Below are 18,201 nucleotides of genomic sequence, written 5' to 3'. Positions count from 1 at the left end.
CAGTGAGAATTTCATTGGGAAATCTTGCCCCACCCACCCTACAGCCCCGATCTTGCCCTTTCTGACTTCCTTTTCTTTCCCAAACTTAAAGAATATTTAAAAGGAACACAATTCGAATCCCTTGAGGATGCCCAAACTGCTGTTTTGACATGGTGTAGAATTCTTCAGGGAAGAGTTGAGAGAAGGAAACACCACCTTCCTAAGTGTATAGACTCTGATACAGGGCATGTCAAGAAACAACAGCTTCACATTCTGATCTTTTTGTTTAATAAAGACTTGTGTGATTTTATAGCAATACTTTCTGACGTACAGTCTCCGAAGGGCCATGGGACAGGGCATGAGGAGGGTTAGTAAAGCCCAGATTATAACCGTCACAGAGCTTAGGGTTATTCACTTCACAAGAAGCATGTATTACTTTTGTAAAAAAAAATCTCAAAGGTCTTCAACTATCTTCAAAGAAAACTACGCAAGTGCTTGTTTATGCTCATTATGGGAGAAAAGAGAATAACAATCATAAATGTTTTTCACCCCTCAAAGATAATCACTGTTCACACTTTATTTCCTTAAAATACACAGTGGCTCCCTGGCCCGGTGACAGAACACGTCCTCTCACAGAGCTGCCTTGAGTAGGAGGCTCATTACCTGATGTTACAATATAGTCATCACTGAGATTCCTGAAAACGAACATAAAGAGTACTTTAAAACTAAGTGCATACCAATCCTGCAGTTGCAGTGAGCTATGGGTACATACATGGAGAGACATGCAGGCTGAGACGGTGAGGGAGGGAGAGTGGGAGCACATCCACAAATACAGAAGGGATTTGTACATGCGTATTTATTTGCCTTTGCTGCAAACACACCTAGGAGTGTGGTGGAGCACACAGGTGGCGACATGATGACAACTTAGACATTACCAAACCTCTTGAAGGAATGACTTGCTGGGTCTGGGGGCTTAGGACCATAATTTCACGAGACACCATGGTCAAATGGTAAAATACAGTCCACAAAGACAATGTTCTACATCTTAGTTTAGCAATCCCAGTGAGTAGCGACTGGGATCTTAAAAGCTCATGAGCAGCCATCTAAGCTGTAATAATTGGTCTCTCCCTGTCTGGAGGAAAGAAGTGTGATAAAAACCGAAGATGCTTGGAAACAATTAGTCCAATGGACTAGTGGACAGTGGGAACCTCAATCTCCATGACCCTGAAGCCAGAAGAACTAGATGGCGCCCGCTACCACTACCAACTTTATAAAGACCAAGAGAGAGTGGGAAGAAATGTGGAACAAAACTCAAAATCATAAAAAAGGACCAGGCAGATTGGTCAGAGAGAGACTGGTGGAACTCACCCCCATGGCTCAATTCTCAGCCAAGCAATAGGCAGAGAGGACAGTAACACTACCAAGGTACAAACATCATAGACTGGTTAACCAGTCCAAATCAAAAAGGCAGCATGTATCCAGGTATAAAATGCAGTAGGGCTGGAAAAGAAGGAGGAATGGAAACAAGAAACAAAAGGAGGAAGAGGAATACGTGATGTTACGTTTAAAGGACTGCAATCATTGAGAGGAAATGAGGTCTATGATTTGTAGAATGCAAAACTGATGATGATCTGCTCTGTAAATCTTCACTCAACTCACAATAAAAAGTTAAAAACAATACTTCTCCCACCAAAACCCCCTCTAAATCTCAGCAGATAACAGGTTGGGAACAAGACCACATCACTCCAAGTCTGGCTTCTTCCTATGGTACCCACAGCATCTATGACTCTCTAGTCTTATCTCTGAGCAGCTGCATCAGAAAGCTGCCTATGGAGACAGACTAGAGGGTAACAGATGCTCCCGTCACTCTCTCCCCTGTCCTGCTCAGCTGATGTGAGAGAAGTGGGGAACAAAGGTATCTGTGTTCAACCAAATTATCATGTGTTTTTAACCTCAAAAACTGAAATACAACCCTAAAAGCACCTAGCATGGAGGCAATCTTTTACTCTCCAAGGAATTCAAGCACTCCCCCCTCCCCCCCTCAATCCCATGTTTCCAAGGAGACCTGGCCTGAGGGTTCCCATGAGCTGCCCAGAGTGCTGACTGCTGTATGTCACCAGCTAAAGGTGACCTTCAAGGTTGTATTTCTTTAGCCCAAGGGAGAAACTGCCCAGATCTGTGGCCCAAGCCCAAAAACCCAGGCTGGGCCAAGGAGCTCAATCTTGCAAATTTGAGACATCCTCCAGTGTAAGCAAACTCCACACAGATGGGAGGGCACACAGGCCATGCTTGTGAGCACCAGCCAACCCAAACAGAAGCCCTGGTACACAGGGCGCTCCCCTTGCCAACCCAAATCCAAAGCCCTTCCTTTCTCTTGTCTCTAAATAACTACTGTAGTGACAATCAGCACACCCCGTGCCCAGGGCAGAGTTCTCAGAGGCAAGCCCAGAGTCAAAGGCCTGCTCCGGCAGACCCTGGGCAATGAAGTGAGACTTGGCCACCCTGAACACTAACTCATTCACTTACTAGGCCCAGGGGGAGTGATGGGGCTTCACAACTTTCAGTTATCCTTTCTCCTGCTCACTGAAACCACTGCTGACCCTTACCTGGCCCTAGTCCTCCCCACTTTACCCAGCCTTCACCCTGTCATGAGCAATATGCAACACAGGAACCAAAGTCTTTAAAAATTACAAATCAATTCAAAGCCCACACATACTTTATCATGTCAGAGAGCTTCAAAATATTCATAGAAAAAGTCCATTATCTTTTCATTCCATTTTTTCTAGAAACTTTTTGTAGCCCTCTCATACGTCAAAATAAACCCATCAGTTTATCGTGCTGTGGTGGCTACGTGTTGCTGTGATGCTAGAAGCTATGCCACCAGCATTTCCAATACAAGCAGGGTCAGCCATGATTGCAGGTTTCAGTGGAGCCCCCAGACAAAGGCAGACTAGGAAGGAAAGGCTGGGCGATCTGCTTCAGTCAAAAACCTACGGCTCTGAGTGTGAAGATGGTGATGTTCAGTTTTCTGTTGTACGTAGGTTCACCACGAGTTGGAGCCAACTTGGAAGCAACAAACAACAACGATAACACAAGCAAGTAGCACGTACATGTTCAGCATTACTGTCATCTGGGAAAGGAAAATAAAGCTAAAGATAACCATGGTCCCTTCGGCTAGGCCATCAGGTGTAGAATTGCCCTCACACCTCAGAGCCTCCTGCACTGAAACTTTATGCTAAATGTGCTCATCTGGGCCCACAATCTAGATCCAACCACTTCTCAAGGGTTTCAACAGGACTTCCTACAAGCCAGGTGGCTGCTGGGAAGTGCGTGATGAGCACAGCACATGGTTTTGTCACTTTGTTGTTTGCCAGTTCCAACCCTGTATAGGGTTTCTGAGGAGTGGCTGGTGGGTTTGAACTGCCAGCCTTGCAGTTAGCAAACCAGTGGTTATCCTACAGCACCACACCAAGATGCAGAAACTCAAGGGCAGATGAGTGTAGGCACAATGACAGCACAAGACAACGCTAGTGATCATGACAGGCGTGGGGGTAGATACTGCAAAGGCGGGAAGATATGGGAGGGGTCTAATACAGGTTTTGGAAGTAGCTTTCTTGAACAGGAGCTGGCAAACTACAGCCGGCAGGCTGGCCATCTGCTTTTGTAAATAAAGTTTTATTGGAACACAACGATGCCTGTTCATTTATGGTTCCTTTGGCACTACAATGGCAGAGATGAAGAGTTACAACACTGATTGCATGTCTCGAAAAGCCTAAAATATTTATTGCCTGGCCCTTTACAGAAGGTTTGCTGAGTCTTGTCCTAGAGGAATGAAAGCTTTGCTGAAAGTGTTAGGAAGAGCAGGAATGAACCAGGGAATCTGTGGGAGAGGGAAGAGCATGTGCAAAGGCCTGAAGGTGAAGAACCCAAAATCAATAGGGACTGGTAGAAGAGAGCTGCAAGAAGGTTAAGTGGAGGAGGTGAGCCCTAGAGGAGAAAGCCATAACAATGTGAAGATCTGTGAGTCTGACAAGAATTTGCACGTATGTTGGGACACAGGCGATGGAACCAACCTCATTTCATCTCACCCCTCCTCAGAACTCACTGAATTTACTCCCCAGGAATTTACAAGCATGTTGCAGAAAGGCCAACCTTCCTTCATCTCATGCTCTAGGTTTCCCTTGCCTGCAAGTCTACAGACATAGCAGAGGCTCTGTGAAGAAAGTTCCTTTATGTACTTGCTTCATCCTCACACCCCAATCATATTAAGAACCTCAATATCCTCAGATTGTTCTTCGCTATGGCCTGGCCTGCACATCTTCATCACAACATCTCTCATAACCGGGTCTCTCCACTCTGGTCTCTTGGTGTCACTTGAATGACTTTCGCCTGGACAAATCTGATGTGTCTTCTCTTGGCTTCTCTACTCTTTCTAAACTGCATATTAAGTTTCACAAACATCTAATAAGTGCCATGGCGAGGAGCTACAAAGACACCCGGCAGGGGCAATCCTGACCCTGAAGGAACCCACAACCACATGCGGGTGGTACACATACATGCAAGCACAAAGACATGAGTCCTGCCCTGCGGCTCTCTTCCTCCTCAGCTTCCAGAGGCTGGGCTGCCTGGGGGCTTCCCTGCCTTCCCCCCAAAACTTCCACATTTCAGCCTCCCACATGGCGACCCTTTGTTGTCTTCATTGCATTTTGTGCTCAAAGATGTCAACACATAATAATTTCTTATGTCTGTGGCTCCTTAACCTAAATCCCTTATTGCCACGTTCAGTAAAAGCTGATCCCTCAGATATTCCATGGCCGATAATTCACAAAGGCCCAGACCCAGCTCCTTCCATGAGGTCTGCATTCTTCTGTGCCAGACACCATGCTTTTCCTTCATTTCTTCTCTACTCTGGAGAAAACCCCCAATCTGTCACCAGGTCACCGTGAAAGGCCCCTACTGTTGCTCTGCAGTCACTGCAGCCTCACTACCTGGCTCACAGCTGTCTCCTGCTGATTCCAAACTCTCCGTGTGTGCCCACCCAGAACAGTCCCCTCTAACTCACCTCTTATTCAACATCACATTCATGCACGGTCACTGTCTGCCACCCCACCAGCAGTAAGTACATCACTTTTAGGTTCACTACTGGCCTTCTCCCCCACCACACTGCAAACTCCAGGAGAGGAGGGGCCATGCTCACAGCAACTGGCAAAACACCTGCAGGTGGCAGGTACTCAGTACAACCTGGCCCCACACTCCTCCTCTCCAGTTACGTCTTGCCATTTTTACCACGTTAATAGAGACCGTTTCACATCTTTGTCTTTAGTTAATGTGAACATTAGCTCATCTTTGTCCAGCTTCATCAGACGGATTTAAGTGAAAACACACCTCAAATTTTCCTGTAGCTCCTAGCAAAACACCAGGCACTTAAGAAAGGCAGAGCAGTTCTATGAGTCTAAATATACACTCACTGCTCTAGAAAGGAACCCAGCAGCTGACTTTTCTATGTCTGCAAGTGCCCCCCTGCCACCTTGCTACCACTGTCCCTCAGCAGAGCCCCAATGATGACAGAAAGCTAAGACGGAACTGCTATCCTGGATGGGCAATGAGAACCAACAGTCCTCGACATGAGCATCCGTCCTTTTGTGCTCTGTAATTTGCTCAAGTTCCTTTAAGCTGATGGAACCTTTGTTAAGCTTAAATCCTTAACTAAAGATGATCTAGTGAGTCATCAGAAGACAAGGAGGGGTCTAATAAATGTGCAGGTGGGTTAGGGAAATCCCGTGAACCCCCTCCTGATTCTGGATTGCACTCTAAGTTATACCCAAATTGAATCCACTTCTCTCCAACAACTCCCACCACTGTTGCCTGGTTCAGTTTCATCTGCCATGGCCCTCCCAGCTGGGAAAAAGGTAAGTACCACAAGACATCTAAAGAACACCCACAGGTAGGGGATGCTTCATCTCGGGGATAAAGGACCAGCTCTCACTGCGCTCCTGGAAGCAACAGCCAGAGGAGGGCAGACGTAGGGGAGCCTACATCTGCTGTCTGAGCCCCTGACCAGATTTTCCCACTACTCACAATTTTCGTCCCGTGGGGTTTCGGTGCCCCTGTGGCCGGTGTCAGGAGCTGTTTGGCCACGGCTTCTCGCTGGGTGATATCTGAGGTGCTCAGGGCCGTACGACTACCATCCTCATTGATGACCATGGAGGCTCCTGGGTGCACATTGGGGCCATTGATAACTGCTTGTCTCAGCTCCTGAACGTTCCAGGGGGTAACTGGCTGCGGGTAGGTCAGTTTTGTGGCAAACACCTGGAAACAAAGTATACACATGAAATCTCAGGGTAGGCACAAAAAGGACTACAGACCCAAATTCTGACTCAATGGGCTAGGTGACTTTTTCATAAGAAGCTGATTAGCCAAGGCGGCCCTTCAGTGAGTAAAGCAGTAGTATCCTGCCTATCTCCTACGCAGAGCCATTTCCCACTTTCATTGCTGTAAGGGAACACAGGCTGAGGTTCTCTCAGCAGAGCCAATCTGAGAATCATTTAGGTTTTACACATTACTATTTTGTTCACTCATTCTAAAATTTTCATATTTTCTCATCAGCTAATAAAATCAAAGTCCTCAAAGACAGAAACACCACATGGAATGCTAGCTTTCCCTCAAACATCTCCACACCCCTCTCACACCCCAACAGACATCATTAACCAACAGCGGCACTTTCCCAAAGCCCAGACAGGGTGACAGAATATCCTGATGCAACTATACTGGCAACAACTACTGTCAAAGTGACCCTTCAGATGAAACCGATTTGCTTTCCTGATACGTGAGAAAATGAAGCCCGTGGCATTCAGCAGTCAACAGAGTTCTTTAGTTAAATGAGTCCGGAATGACTGAATATCGTAAACCCCTTTATGGCTGAAAATGTACACCAGACACAAAGAAGCCCTCCATAGTCCTTCTTTAGGTTTTTGCTCAGAGGGCAGCTCCCTGTCACACCTGCCCTGTTCTCCCTCAGCCCTTAGCATGCTCTACTTTGGACTGAACTCCTTACCACCACCTGACAAGCAGTTTGTGCTTACAAATTTTTCTGTGGTCACACTGGGATGTAAGCATCATGAGGGGACACTAGCCTTCCTGGTCCACTGCTGCGGCTTGAGCGTATGCCCCATACTTATTGAGCCCTTTTGCCTCTGGAGTACCTATGGACAGTGTTACATTGGAAGGGTGTGCTAGGAGGGACCAAGAAGCAGTTTTACATGTTATGCTCTAAGTTTCCTATGCAAGCTAAGACCTGGGGCAGGTTGGTGATTGACAGAGGGTTAACTGGTCACCTTCCTCAGGGGACAAGTCATTATTTAGTAAACCTAGATCTAAGGAGTCCTGGTGTGGTGCTGTGGGTTAATGCTCTGGGCTGCAAAGTCAGTTTGAAAGGCAAAGTCAGCAGTTTGAGCTCACCAGCCGTTCCTTGGAAACCCTATACAGGGTTGCTATGGGTCAGAACCAACTCGATGGCACTTAACAACAAGAAGAAAGAGAAGCTCAGCACCTACTGAAAGTAGAAAGCAGAGATAGTACTAAAACTCTTTCTCAAAATGAGCCACACGAGGCACAGTGAGGTCCAAGTCCACAGGGACAGTACCACACAAGTGCTAACCTCTCCTCCCAGGGACTCAAAGAGGACGGCTCAGAATCAGTAAGTCACCTTGCACATGACCCTGCAGGCCCAGGCCCAAGCCCTCTCTTGTCCCCTAATACAACACAGCCTTGCCCAGGAAGTCCAAGCATGCCTTGGAGAGATGAGCGGCGGGCACGCAGCATCAGAACACTTCAGCTGAGTTCCTTATAGCCCTCCAGAGAGAGGATTAAACCATCCGCACTTTACTGACCTCAAAGCCCATTAAGGAGGAAGCCGAATGAAGGGCGGCTGCTAATGAACACCACAACTTGCACTGGTGGGGAAGTGAGAAAAGGAGACTGCATGCCCGAGGAAGCTCTAGTTGGTGGACAGGGTGCACTGCTTCTACCCAGGGAGGAAACACGCTTGCCTCCTCTGAGTGCTCACCCCTTCCTCTCCCTGGCCACCAGGATCCACATTCCTGGTGTAGCAAACGCACGGACTCAACGCCCCCTAGCCCTGCTCCGCTCCTCTGCCCTGTATCTGATTTGAACTCAAAAGATTTAAAGACTAGACAAAGACAGGCAGATATCTGGAATGCCGTTCAATAAGCTCCCCTGTGCTCTGAGATGAAGGTCTTATTTCATGATAGACACAGTCTGCTGCCCTCAGCAGTGCTACTGTCCAACCTTAAGCCCCATCCATATAGCTTGTCCAACAGAGGAAGGTACTGTCACCCACAAGCTACCACAAGCTGCTAAAAATCTTCCTCTCAAGCCCTCCAAGGGCATGCCCCACCACGTACCATAGGAATCCCAATCTCGTTGGTATTAATGTACATGTCTGGACAGATGACGGAGCGGGCTGCATAGTCCACTCGTTTTCCCATCATGTGCTTTCGGAACAGACCTTCCTTTTTCTCCAGGATCTTTAGAGAGGAAAAAATCCACACAAAGCATTAAAAAAACAAAATGGTTCCAGGATCCTTATGTACCACTTTCTCTTTTCACCTCCCTCACGAGGAACTGTAGGTAATTTAATGCTCACCTGTCTAATGCCAGGGTACTTTTCCATTGTTAACTTGTCCATTTCGCTGTCAAACACAATATTGACATGGCTCTGCAGCCGGATCCAAATGTTGTAAAGTTTGTCTGTGAGGGACTGGCCTGGAAGTGTGCTTAAAAAGGAGCGGTCCATAACAACTGAAGAGTCGTTTTCCTGGAAAGATACAACCCAGACAACAGGCTGATGGGAAAACACTCCGAAAATCCATGCTGGGTTTTATTTTCTTTCTCATGTTCACTCAGGCACATGATGAACTCTGGCGCTGACCTACACACAAGCGCTGAGAAATGAGGTAATCAACAAATTATCAGCACCCGCTTCATATTTCCTAACTTGTCTCTTTTTGATAGGAAAATTACATCAAATTTATAAACAGACTTCCTTTTTTAAAGCAGTTGCCAAAGCCTCTTAATACCCAGTTCCTAAGGCAACCTTAGAATTCTTTCCACTTCAAGTACTTTTGTGACAAAGCTTTGCTATCCTACAGCCAACTTATGGAAAAAGAGGTGTGACTTCTTTTTTTCTTCATCTCTTGTGCTCTCCCCTGTCACACCTTCTGTGCCCAGCCTGGGTATCTTCACACCAGTGGGAGTGCACCCCCAAAAGCATCCAGTGTTGTGCCCACAGGGTACAATTTTCCCACAGCACACAGAGGAAGTAGCTTCAAGCCCCAGTTGGCTCTTCTACTTGGGTGGGAGCTTTTATTCCTGCCTTATCTAACAGGGGACAGCAGGTCTGGCTATACAGCCAAGCTGTATTTGCATCATTTAACCCCCAACATAGAAGACAAGAGTCAGCACCAACTACTATATATAAGAACAGTGTGTAAAGCCAGCATTTGTTAAAAACACACTAAAGGGAAAAGAACACTGTGGATACAGAGACCTAACCGATTGTCAGAGATAAAAGTGTGAACGATCTTTTTCCACTCATTTCTCATTCTCGGTCTGCACACCTACATAGCGGTGACTAGAGTGGACACCCCCACCTACCCCTGGAGGTTTCTACTGTGCACACACACTGATCTGCTCGGCAAAGGCTCCTGGACTAATTTGCTACAGTTTTTTGGTGTTGTTTTTTGCTTTAACTTTTGTGATTTTTTTTTTTTTGTCTTTTTGGTCCCACTTTTTTCCTTGGGGTGGGAGCTTTCTCTCCCTACTTTACCCAAGAAGAGACAGCAATTGTGACCATATAGCCAGGCTACAAGCATACCCTATAATATCCTACCATCCAGGCAGGAGCCAATACCAGCTGCTACACATTACATAGATAGCCAACACTTGCTAAGATTACTCACAGTTGAGTAGTAAGAGACATGAAAAGGGAAGCGCATCTACCAGGAGGCACTCAGTAAGCTTAATAATACAGAAATATATATTCATTCAATCACTGAAAACACATCTAACTATTGAAAATGTCCAAGAAACAAAAGATCTCTGCACATGTCCAAAAACAAAAAAGAGTAACTGAGACAAATGAGCTGGAGGTAGGCCTAGACTTCCCATTAGGAGAGCAGGCTTTGGAACTACCTGAGAAGGAATTCAGAAGAATGATATGGAGACAAATCCAAATGCTCCACAGAAGGGTGGAGGAAAATAAAGAAGAATCAGGAAAGCGTTACAGGGGCAATCAAATAAGATAGATATAGCACTGGAAACAGTTCAAAACCTGGAAAATAGAGGTCCAAATGATTAATAATAAAATATCAGAAATGGACAATGCACTTAAAGGGCAAAGGAGTAGAACTGAAGAGTTGGAAGCCAGAACCAGCGAACTGGAAGACAAATCTCTCAATGCTGCTAAGATAGAACAGCAAGTAGAAAAAAGGATATAAAAATTTGAAAAGGGTCTAAGATTAGTGTTGAACAACATGAAGAAGAATAACTTAAGAATTACTGGCATTCCAGAACAGAAAGAATCATAGAAGTCCACAGAGGAGATAGTTGAGGAGCTTCTGGAAGAAAATGTCCCTAAAATGTTGAAGGATGAGAAGGCATGCATTCAAGAAACTGAACGAACCCCAGGAAGGATAGACTCCCAAAAGAAAACTACCAAGACACATCATAATCAAGCTCTAGGGAAAAGAAAAGTGTTACTTACAAACAAATCAGATTAAGCTCTGATCTCTCAGCAGAAACCATGCAGGCAAGAAGGCAATGGGGAGACATATGTAAACCCCTAAAAGAAAAAAAAAAACTGCCAACCAAGAATCATCTGCCCAGCAAAGCTATCAATAAAATACGCCTAGTGCAATCAAAACATTCCAGAATAAACAGAAGCTAAGAGACTTGTCAAAGCCAACCCAGCACTTCCTGAAAACAAAGCTTTGTTATCCTGCCAACTAACTGATTCTCCTAATGAATGTCAGCTTTATTTTTGGTTTTACAAAAACCTGACCCAAAGCCCTGATTAAAATGCAGGTGGAACACTTTCTTAAAACACAAACAATATATCTCATAAAATATTCTATGTCATAATTAAGATATGGACTCTCATTTGGGCTATGTCTAGCTACAAAGTGATTGGAGGATTTAACCAATCCTTTTAATATTTCTGTCACTGGTTCTGTCTCCCCTGTCCCACGCAAGAGGCAAAAACCAAGTCGTCTAGCTGCCTTAGAGCACCACCTATTGGTGGGTCTTATAGACTGGCCTGACACAGGATGGACAGATGGTCCCATGTCCTCTGTGTGGGTCAGATGAGAGAAGAGACTTGTGTGATGGGCGGAGATGAAGTGAGCCAGTGAAAGAGAATACTTCAAGAACTCTTAGCGACGATGGGAGCTCAGGGCCACGTGATCTTTGGTGAGTTCAATAATGGGCCCTTGTCTCCCTGGTTCACCAGTGTATTCCCCTGTGCCTGGTTCTTTCCAGGTTTCTGAGGCACACAGGGGTTGCCATGGAAATGAAATGTGAGGAGCAAGTGGGGAAAGAAATCACATGTCCTATTGATCAGAGGGAAAAGAGGCATTGTGACTTGTGGTACATAGGCCCTTAGGAAATCGGAAAGTGCTGCTGTTTGTTTCTGCAGAGACTGTGCCTTTTAAATAAAGAGTTTTCAAAGGTGATCAAAATAACATTCATGGTCTGAGTCACTGGACTTGGTTATGTCAGAGTTGCCCCCACTAGACTAGACTAGGACCTGTGATTGTAGACGTCTCTAATACCGAGAAATCAGTATACTCATTATATACAGGCAGATGAGACACTTCAGCAAAACCAAAGTAAGCTCCAAGGAGAAAAGGTGGGAAAGCCAGAGTACAAATGTCCTGGAGACGGGGTGGTGCCACCTGGTGACTAATATGGTTCACAGCAGAGCTGTCCAAATAGCTGGGAGTTTGAGAGCCAGATTCAACTATCCAAGGAGACAATAGTTCCTCATCTGCATCCAGAGAGTACTTTGTTGTTGTTAAGTGCCATTGAGTCGGTTCTGATTCATAGCGACCCTGTATGGGGGTTTCCAAGGAGCAGCTAGTGAGCTTGAATCGCTGACCTTGAGGTTCAAACTGACCTTGCAGTTCACTGCATTAAACACAGCACCACACCAGGATTCCAAAGAGCACTTTGGTGGTGGTGGTATGCCGTGGAGTCATTTCCAACTCATACTAACCCTTTACAGGGTTTTCGAGGCTGTAAATCTTTACAGGAGCAAAAAGCCTTATCTTTCTCATGCAGAGCAGCTGGTAGTTTTGAACTGCTGACCTGGCAGTTTGCAGCCTGACTCATAACCACTACGCTACCAGAGCTCCTTAGAGAGCACTTTGTTGTTGTTGTTGCTGTTAAGTGACGTCGAGTCAGTTCCGACCCATAGCGTCCCTGTATAGGGTTTCCAAGGAGCAGCTGGTGAGCCTGAACTACCGACCTTGCAATTCAAACGGCTTTGCAGTCTGGTGCATTAACCCACAGCACCACACCAGGACTTTAGACCTTAGTAATCTCAACATACTTCTTTTTTTTTTTTTCTGCGTGTCTGATTCATCTCTCTACCCACTAAAGACTCACAGCCTACCACATTCATGGACTCAGGAAATATTTGCTAAAAGAAAAAACTGAATTCAGTTCCACAGGTGTGGCGCTGTGGGATAAAGCACTGGACTACAAGGTAGGTTTGAATCACAAGGTGGGTGGTTCAAACTCACCAGCTGCTCCTCAGAAACCTTACACAGAGTCAACGGCACTTAACAGCAGCATTTTATAAAGGAGAGAGCTAAAATCCCCAAACCTGACATACCTCTCCTGAGAAATTTTCACCTACAACACTGCCACCCCGACTCCAATGCTGGAGAAGTTAACAAGCCAAAATCAGAGCTGGGCCACAGAATCTAGTATTGTAGCCCAGGACAATCTTAGAGCCCGAGGGACGTGCATACTTCTTTCTACAGATGCCAACAACTGCCAATGAGGTCAGGCAGCCCAAATAATCTGTGTAAAATTTTGCTACACACCACATTCATTGCCGAGTAGCCCTAAGTAAACTGACACAACCAACATCATCCTGCATGGTCGTTTGGGACAGAACCCAGACCTTTATATGCCTAGTTCCATGCTTTCTAACTTGTTATTTTTAGATGCCATCAGCTTGGCTCTGATTCATGAAGATCCCATGCACAGTGGGATCACACCAGTTTTTGTTATCTGCTTTGCCAGTCATTTCTTCCTAGTCTTAATTTGTAAGCTCAGGTGCAAACTATCCAGCATCACAGGACCACACAGGCCTCCACTGAAGATGGGAGGCAGTTATACTTGAGCAATGACTGGGAACCAAACACTTGTCTTCAGCAAAGGTCTCCCCATAGCCACAGCTCACATTAAGGGTGCTGCCAGCTATACACAACATCCACTCAGCATTTCCCAGCATACACAGTGTTGTGTATAACATGCTGCACAGAGTCAGAACTAAATGCGCGTGCTTAGTCCTGACCTCATCTGTGCCAGGTGCTGCCACCTCACATGGCAGTTTCTGTTCTTGGGCCATCAGTGCCAGAAGCTTCCGGATCAGAACTATGTCCTTCATGACCGCCTGCAAGTTCACCGTCTGGCCATTGGTAAACATCTGGTCCCCCAGGCGATTGACAGGGCGATACCTGCAGGTGAACATGTGTAGTTAATGAACGTTTACAGAGAGGGAGGGTCGAGTTCTGCATCCTCTCACCCATCACTACACTCCTCCATTCTTAACAGACAGTATCTCCATCATACTCAGGAAAAAAGGGTGAGGAAAACATCCCCACTCCCTGAGGCTTAGCAGAGGAACAAATGTGTTCTTAGTGCCCTCAACCCTTCCATTCCCTCCTAAGGTCATGATTCAATCAACCTTTACCAAGTGAAGGAAGTTCATTAAAGGGCATTACCTTGAGGGCGGCACCACCAAGAAATCTAGAAAGAACATACTGGGATTGAACCTGGACTCCATGCCAACATCTTCCAGTCCCAAAAAGAGGTAGCTCAGAAAGAATCCTGTGTTCAAAATACACAAACCAAAAACACAGTTTAGATCTACATAAACGAGCATGGAAGGATGACCCCCAAAATACTAGAGACTAAATGAATAATTCAGATAGTATGAAGAATAAGGTCACCTTTCCCTCAGTAACAATAAATAGTCCCTGCATGTATAAGAGTAATAAGGTGGCTTCATAAACAGGTTCTACAGGGTCTGAAATAGGGAAGGATGGGAAAAAAAAACATTCACTTGATTCTCATAACCATCCTGGACTTAAGCAAGCAAGCAAGAACAAAATCAAATCTACCAAGCATTTTATTACTTTGACCATTATAAAAAAATATAATTGACATAAAGAAAAGACAATGAGCCTTCTTAGAAAGAAAGAGAAAAAACCTCCACATTGGGTCCTGCCAAAGACGGTGGTATCTCATGTGAATCAAAGTTATGTTTTAAGTGTCTGGCGAGCTAAAAAATGCTACAGAGCAAATGAGTAAAATGTGTTCAGTTCTGTTGCAGCAACAATCACACTTACTTAGATGATGAACACCCTAAGGAGGGCTTGAACAGTCTACATATTCTTTTGTCATAGACTCAAAAGAGAATGGTGGAATTCCTTTTCTTTTTAGGAAATTGAAATAAATAAAAATCCTAATTCCTAAAAAATAATATACATATATTTTTAATTAGTGTTCATATCTTGATACATGAGACAATTCTGTAAAAACCTATTAAAAGGCGATTTATAGGTATTTAAAATAGGTGAGTTACAGAGAGCCTTCTAGAAATATCTCCAATTGGGTTAAGCAAGGTCCACCTATCGCTGTAATCTAACAACCAGGCTCAGTTACAATAATCAGCACATTCCCAGTGCTGGGTATAAACCCCCACACCTCACTGATGTCTCAATGACACTGTAACCTACCACAAACCTGAGAATGAATTTCAGGAGAGACGCACAATAATCATGACTTGAAGAGAATAAAGATTATGGTGGTGGTTGTGTGCTATCCAGTCCATTCCAACTCACAGAGACCCTGAACTATGCCCTTCAATGCCAGCTTGCAGGTTCTTGACAGGAGTAGATAGGCTCATCTTGCTCCTGAGGAGTGGCTGGTATGTTTGAACTACTTACTTTGTGGTTATCAGTCCAACTAGTAACCCACTACACTACCAGGGCTCCGTGATAAAGACGATAAGACAGAGTAAGTAAGTAAACAAGGCAAGGAAAAGACAGTCTGGAGAAGTCAAAGTATTACTGCTTTAGGCCGGTACAGCACCTTCGTTCTCCCAAAGGGCAATGAGGTGTTCTCGGGCGCTGCTGGGTGTCAAGTACCCTCGTTTTCCCAGCTGAGTTTCATCAATTCCTAGAGAGGAACGAATGAAGCGGGGAAGCAAAGCACAGGACGGTCAGTAACAGACACTCCAGTAATGGGATTTCCCAGTTCTTTGTCCCCACCCAGCCAAGCCTGCAATCTGACCACAAAAATCGATCTCTAGGATAGCATATTCCAAGCTCTGGATTCTTTCCTCTTAAATCTAATTTCTAAAATGAAACTATTATAGTTATTGCATATAATCTAAAAAATAGGGTCAACCAAAAAACCACCCACCATCCTATTAATCTAACTATTACCATTTTTATATTCTTCTCAGTCCTTTTTTTATACGAGTACATTTTACATAATTTATCATCTTAAGTGTGGATTTATCCTGACCGCTACTTGGCTCCTCTTTTAGTAACAGCTGGTGAGTATTTATGCACATTACCATAGAATGTTTGCCTGACCATCGTTTTTAATAGCTGCATAATATTCAACACAGGGAATGGATGTTTCCTGACTGACTTACTCACACTGATACAACCAGGGATTTGGGCTGATTACACATGCACATGGTTTTTTCCAAAAAAGGTTCACAGATGTATAATTATAGACAAATGAATATGGTGATTTTTATGGGTTGTGCCGCTCAATTCACTCCTACTCATAGCGACCCTATATAGAGTTTCCAAGGAGCGACAGCTAGTAAGTTTGAACTGCTGACCTTGTGGTTCAAACCAAGCTTGCTGTACAGGGCTCTATTCCACAGAGCCAAATATCTTTATTTCTTTGTACAAAGATCACACTGGTGTTACACAAAGTGAGTAAGAAAAATCAGACTTGGGACTCCCATTCAAGACGAAGGGCTGGCTCTAGGCATTCAGATGATTAAAAAAGACAAATTAATAAATGTAACTGTACAAAACTATGAACCTTTTCTGGTATACACTCATAAAAATTAAGCACTGCTAAATTTTTGCTTTTTATGTATTTAATCAGGGTAGAAACTACACTTTATCTGTGTTCCTAGTACTAGCACACAACAGATATTAAGTAAATTTTCACTAGCTCAAATATGGTTGTTCATAATATCCTCAGGTAATTTTAACTTAAAAACCCCATTTTAAAAAAAAAAAAAAAAAGAAAAAGCCCATGCCCACTGCTAGCGAGTGGATTCCAACACATAGGGACCAAATACAGGTTTTTTTAAGACTGTAAATCTTTATGGGAACAGATGTTGTTGTTAAGTGCCTTCGAGTCAGTTCTGACTCATAGTGACTCTGTATAGGGTTTCCAAGGAGCGGCTGGTGAGTTTGACTTATCGACCTTGTGGTTCAAACTGACCTTGAGGTCACCAGTGCTTATCCTATGGCGCCATACCAGGACTCCTTAGCCTTACCTTTTTCCTGTGGAGTAGCTGGTGGGTTTGAACCAGCAACCCTGTGATCTAACTCCCAGCACCACCAGGGCTCCTTTGGAAAATCGTGTTGTTGTTGTTATGTGCTGTCGAGTTGGTTCCGACCCATAGCAACCCTGTGTAGGGTTTCCGAGGAGCAGCTGGTAAACTTGAACCGCCAACCTTGCAGTTCAAACGGATTTGCAGTCTGGCACATTAGCCCACAGTGCCATACCAGGACTCCTTAGATAACCATAGATAGACCAAAATTTATAGAAATATTACTTGTATCAGTTAATGTCAAATTGACAACGACTCCAGGTCTTCCCCAGTGTGTCAGAGGAGAACTGTGTTGTAGAAGCTTTTCAGTGGCTGAGTCAACAGAAGCAGACTGCCAAGTCTCCCTTCTCAGGCACCTCTGGATGAACTTGAACCTCCAGCCTTGCAGTCCAAAGCCAAGTGTATTAGCCTTTTGCACCTATTTTTAACTACTCTTGTATTAACAACAGACATTTAATCATTCCTGATTTTAAACTACTTCAATAAGACTGTGGATGCTCAAATAATTCCTTAGAATAAACTCCTAGCAGTGCACTTGCTAGGTCAAGGAGTATATTTTAATTTTCAATTTTGATACTTATAAAAGCAAAACATTTTAACAAGTTAATGAGATTGAAGAAAATCCCAGTTTATTATAAAGAGTGGCTCTAAGGTTCAGGGTTGACCACAACATTACAAAACTATGGATGTTCAGTGGGCAATAACAGACCCCATTAACCTAAAGAACAATTTTATGGGCATTTCTGGACATGAATTATCTGAATTTTCTCTCTTAATAAACAGCTCTGAAAGGGTTGAGGATTGGTTGAATTTGGCAATGCATGCTACCAGTTTAATCACAGAGAGCAGACAGACTGGAGCTGTTCAATCATAGGATTTTCAAGTCAGAAAAGACCTGAGGGATGCCACGTCTTCACATGGCTGGCTGCACCCCTTCCTACAATCCACAAAAGTAAAAATCTTCCTAGTATGGGCTTTCAGAGAATCTCTAATGTACATTTCATTCAGCTGTTAAGAGCTGTCATTTGAAAAAGGGGTTTGGAGATGAAGTAACTTGGGGAAGACTGGATCACAGTGGGTGTTAAGTGTCTTGGCTAAAAGGAGTCTCAGTCTGTTAAAATGCTAATGGACACCCTGGGCTCCTAGAGCACTCTAGGGCATATGCGGCAACTCTCACACTCATGTTGTTCCTTATGGGATCACCTGTCTACCGGGACCATTTAGGCACAGGCCTTGGGTTCTGGCTCCCTCTGGTACCAGGAACAGGGCCAGACCCATCTCAGAATGCTCACTTGCTTCCTCTCAGCTGCTCCCTGGAG

At 44.6% G+C, this 18,201-nt stretch overlaps 1 protein-coding gene across 1 annotated transcript in view; it reads right to left on the bottom strand.

Moving 5' to 3' along the window:
* The window catches only part of POLR1A (polymerase (RNA) I polypeptide A, 194kDa), an 82,873-nt gene that overhangs the window by 49,277 nt on the left and 15,395 nt on the right, over nt 1–18,201 (bottom strand). The window contains exons 7-12 of the mRNA XM_006875869.1: nt 15,385–15,471; nt 14,013–14,118; nt 13,583–13,745; nt 8,645–8,815; nt 8,403–8,525; nt 6,058–6,288 (exon numbers count right to left, since the gene is read on the bottom strand). Coding sequence (XP_006875931.1) covers nt 6,058–6,288; nt 8,403–8,525; nt 8,645–8,815; nt 13,583–13,745; nt 14,013–14,118; nt 15,385–15,471 — 881 coding nt within the window. The remainder of the gene's footprint in view (nt 1–6,057; nt 6,289–8,402; nt 8,526–8,644; nt 8,816–13,582; nt 13,746–14,012; nt 14,119–15,384; nt 15,472–18,201) is intronic.

This window comes from Chrysochloris asiatica, unplaced genomic scaffold (assembly GCF_000296735.1).
Source record: "Chrysochloris asiatica unplaced genomic scaffold, ChrAsi1.0 scaffold00341, whole genome shotgun sequence".
Lineage (NCBI taxonomy): Eukaryota > Metazoa > Chordata > Mammalia > Afrosoricida > Chrysochloridae > Chrysochloris > Chrysochloris asiatica.
The sequence above is the reverse complement of the archived record's forward strand: the minus strand, read 5'-3'. Positions and strand labels throughout refer to the sequence as shown.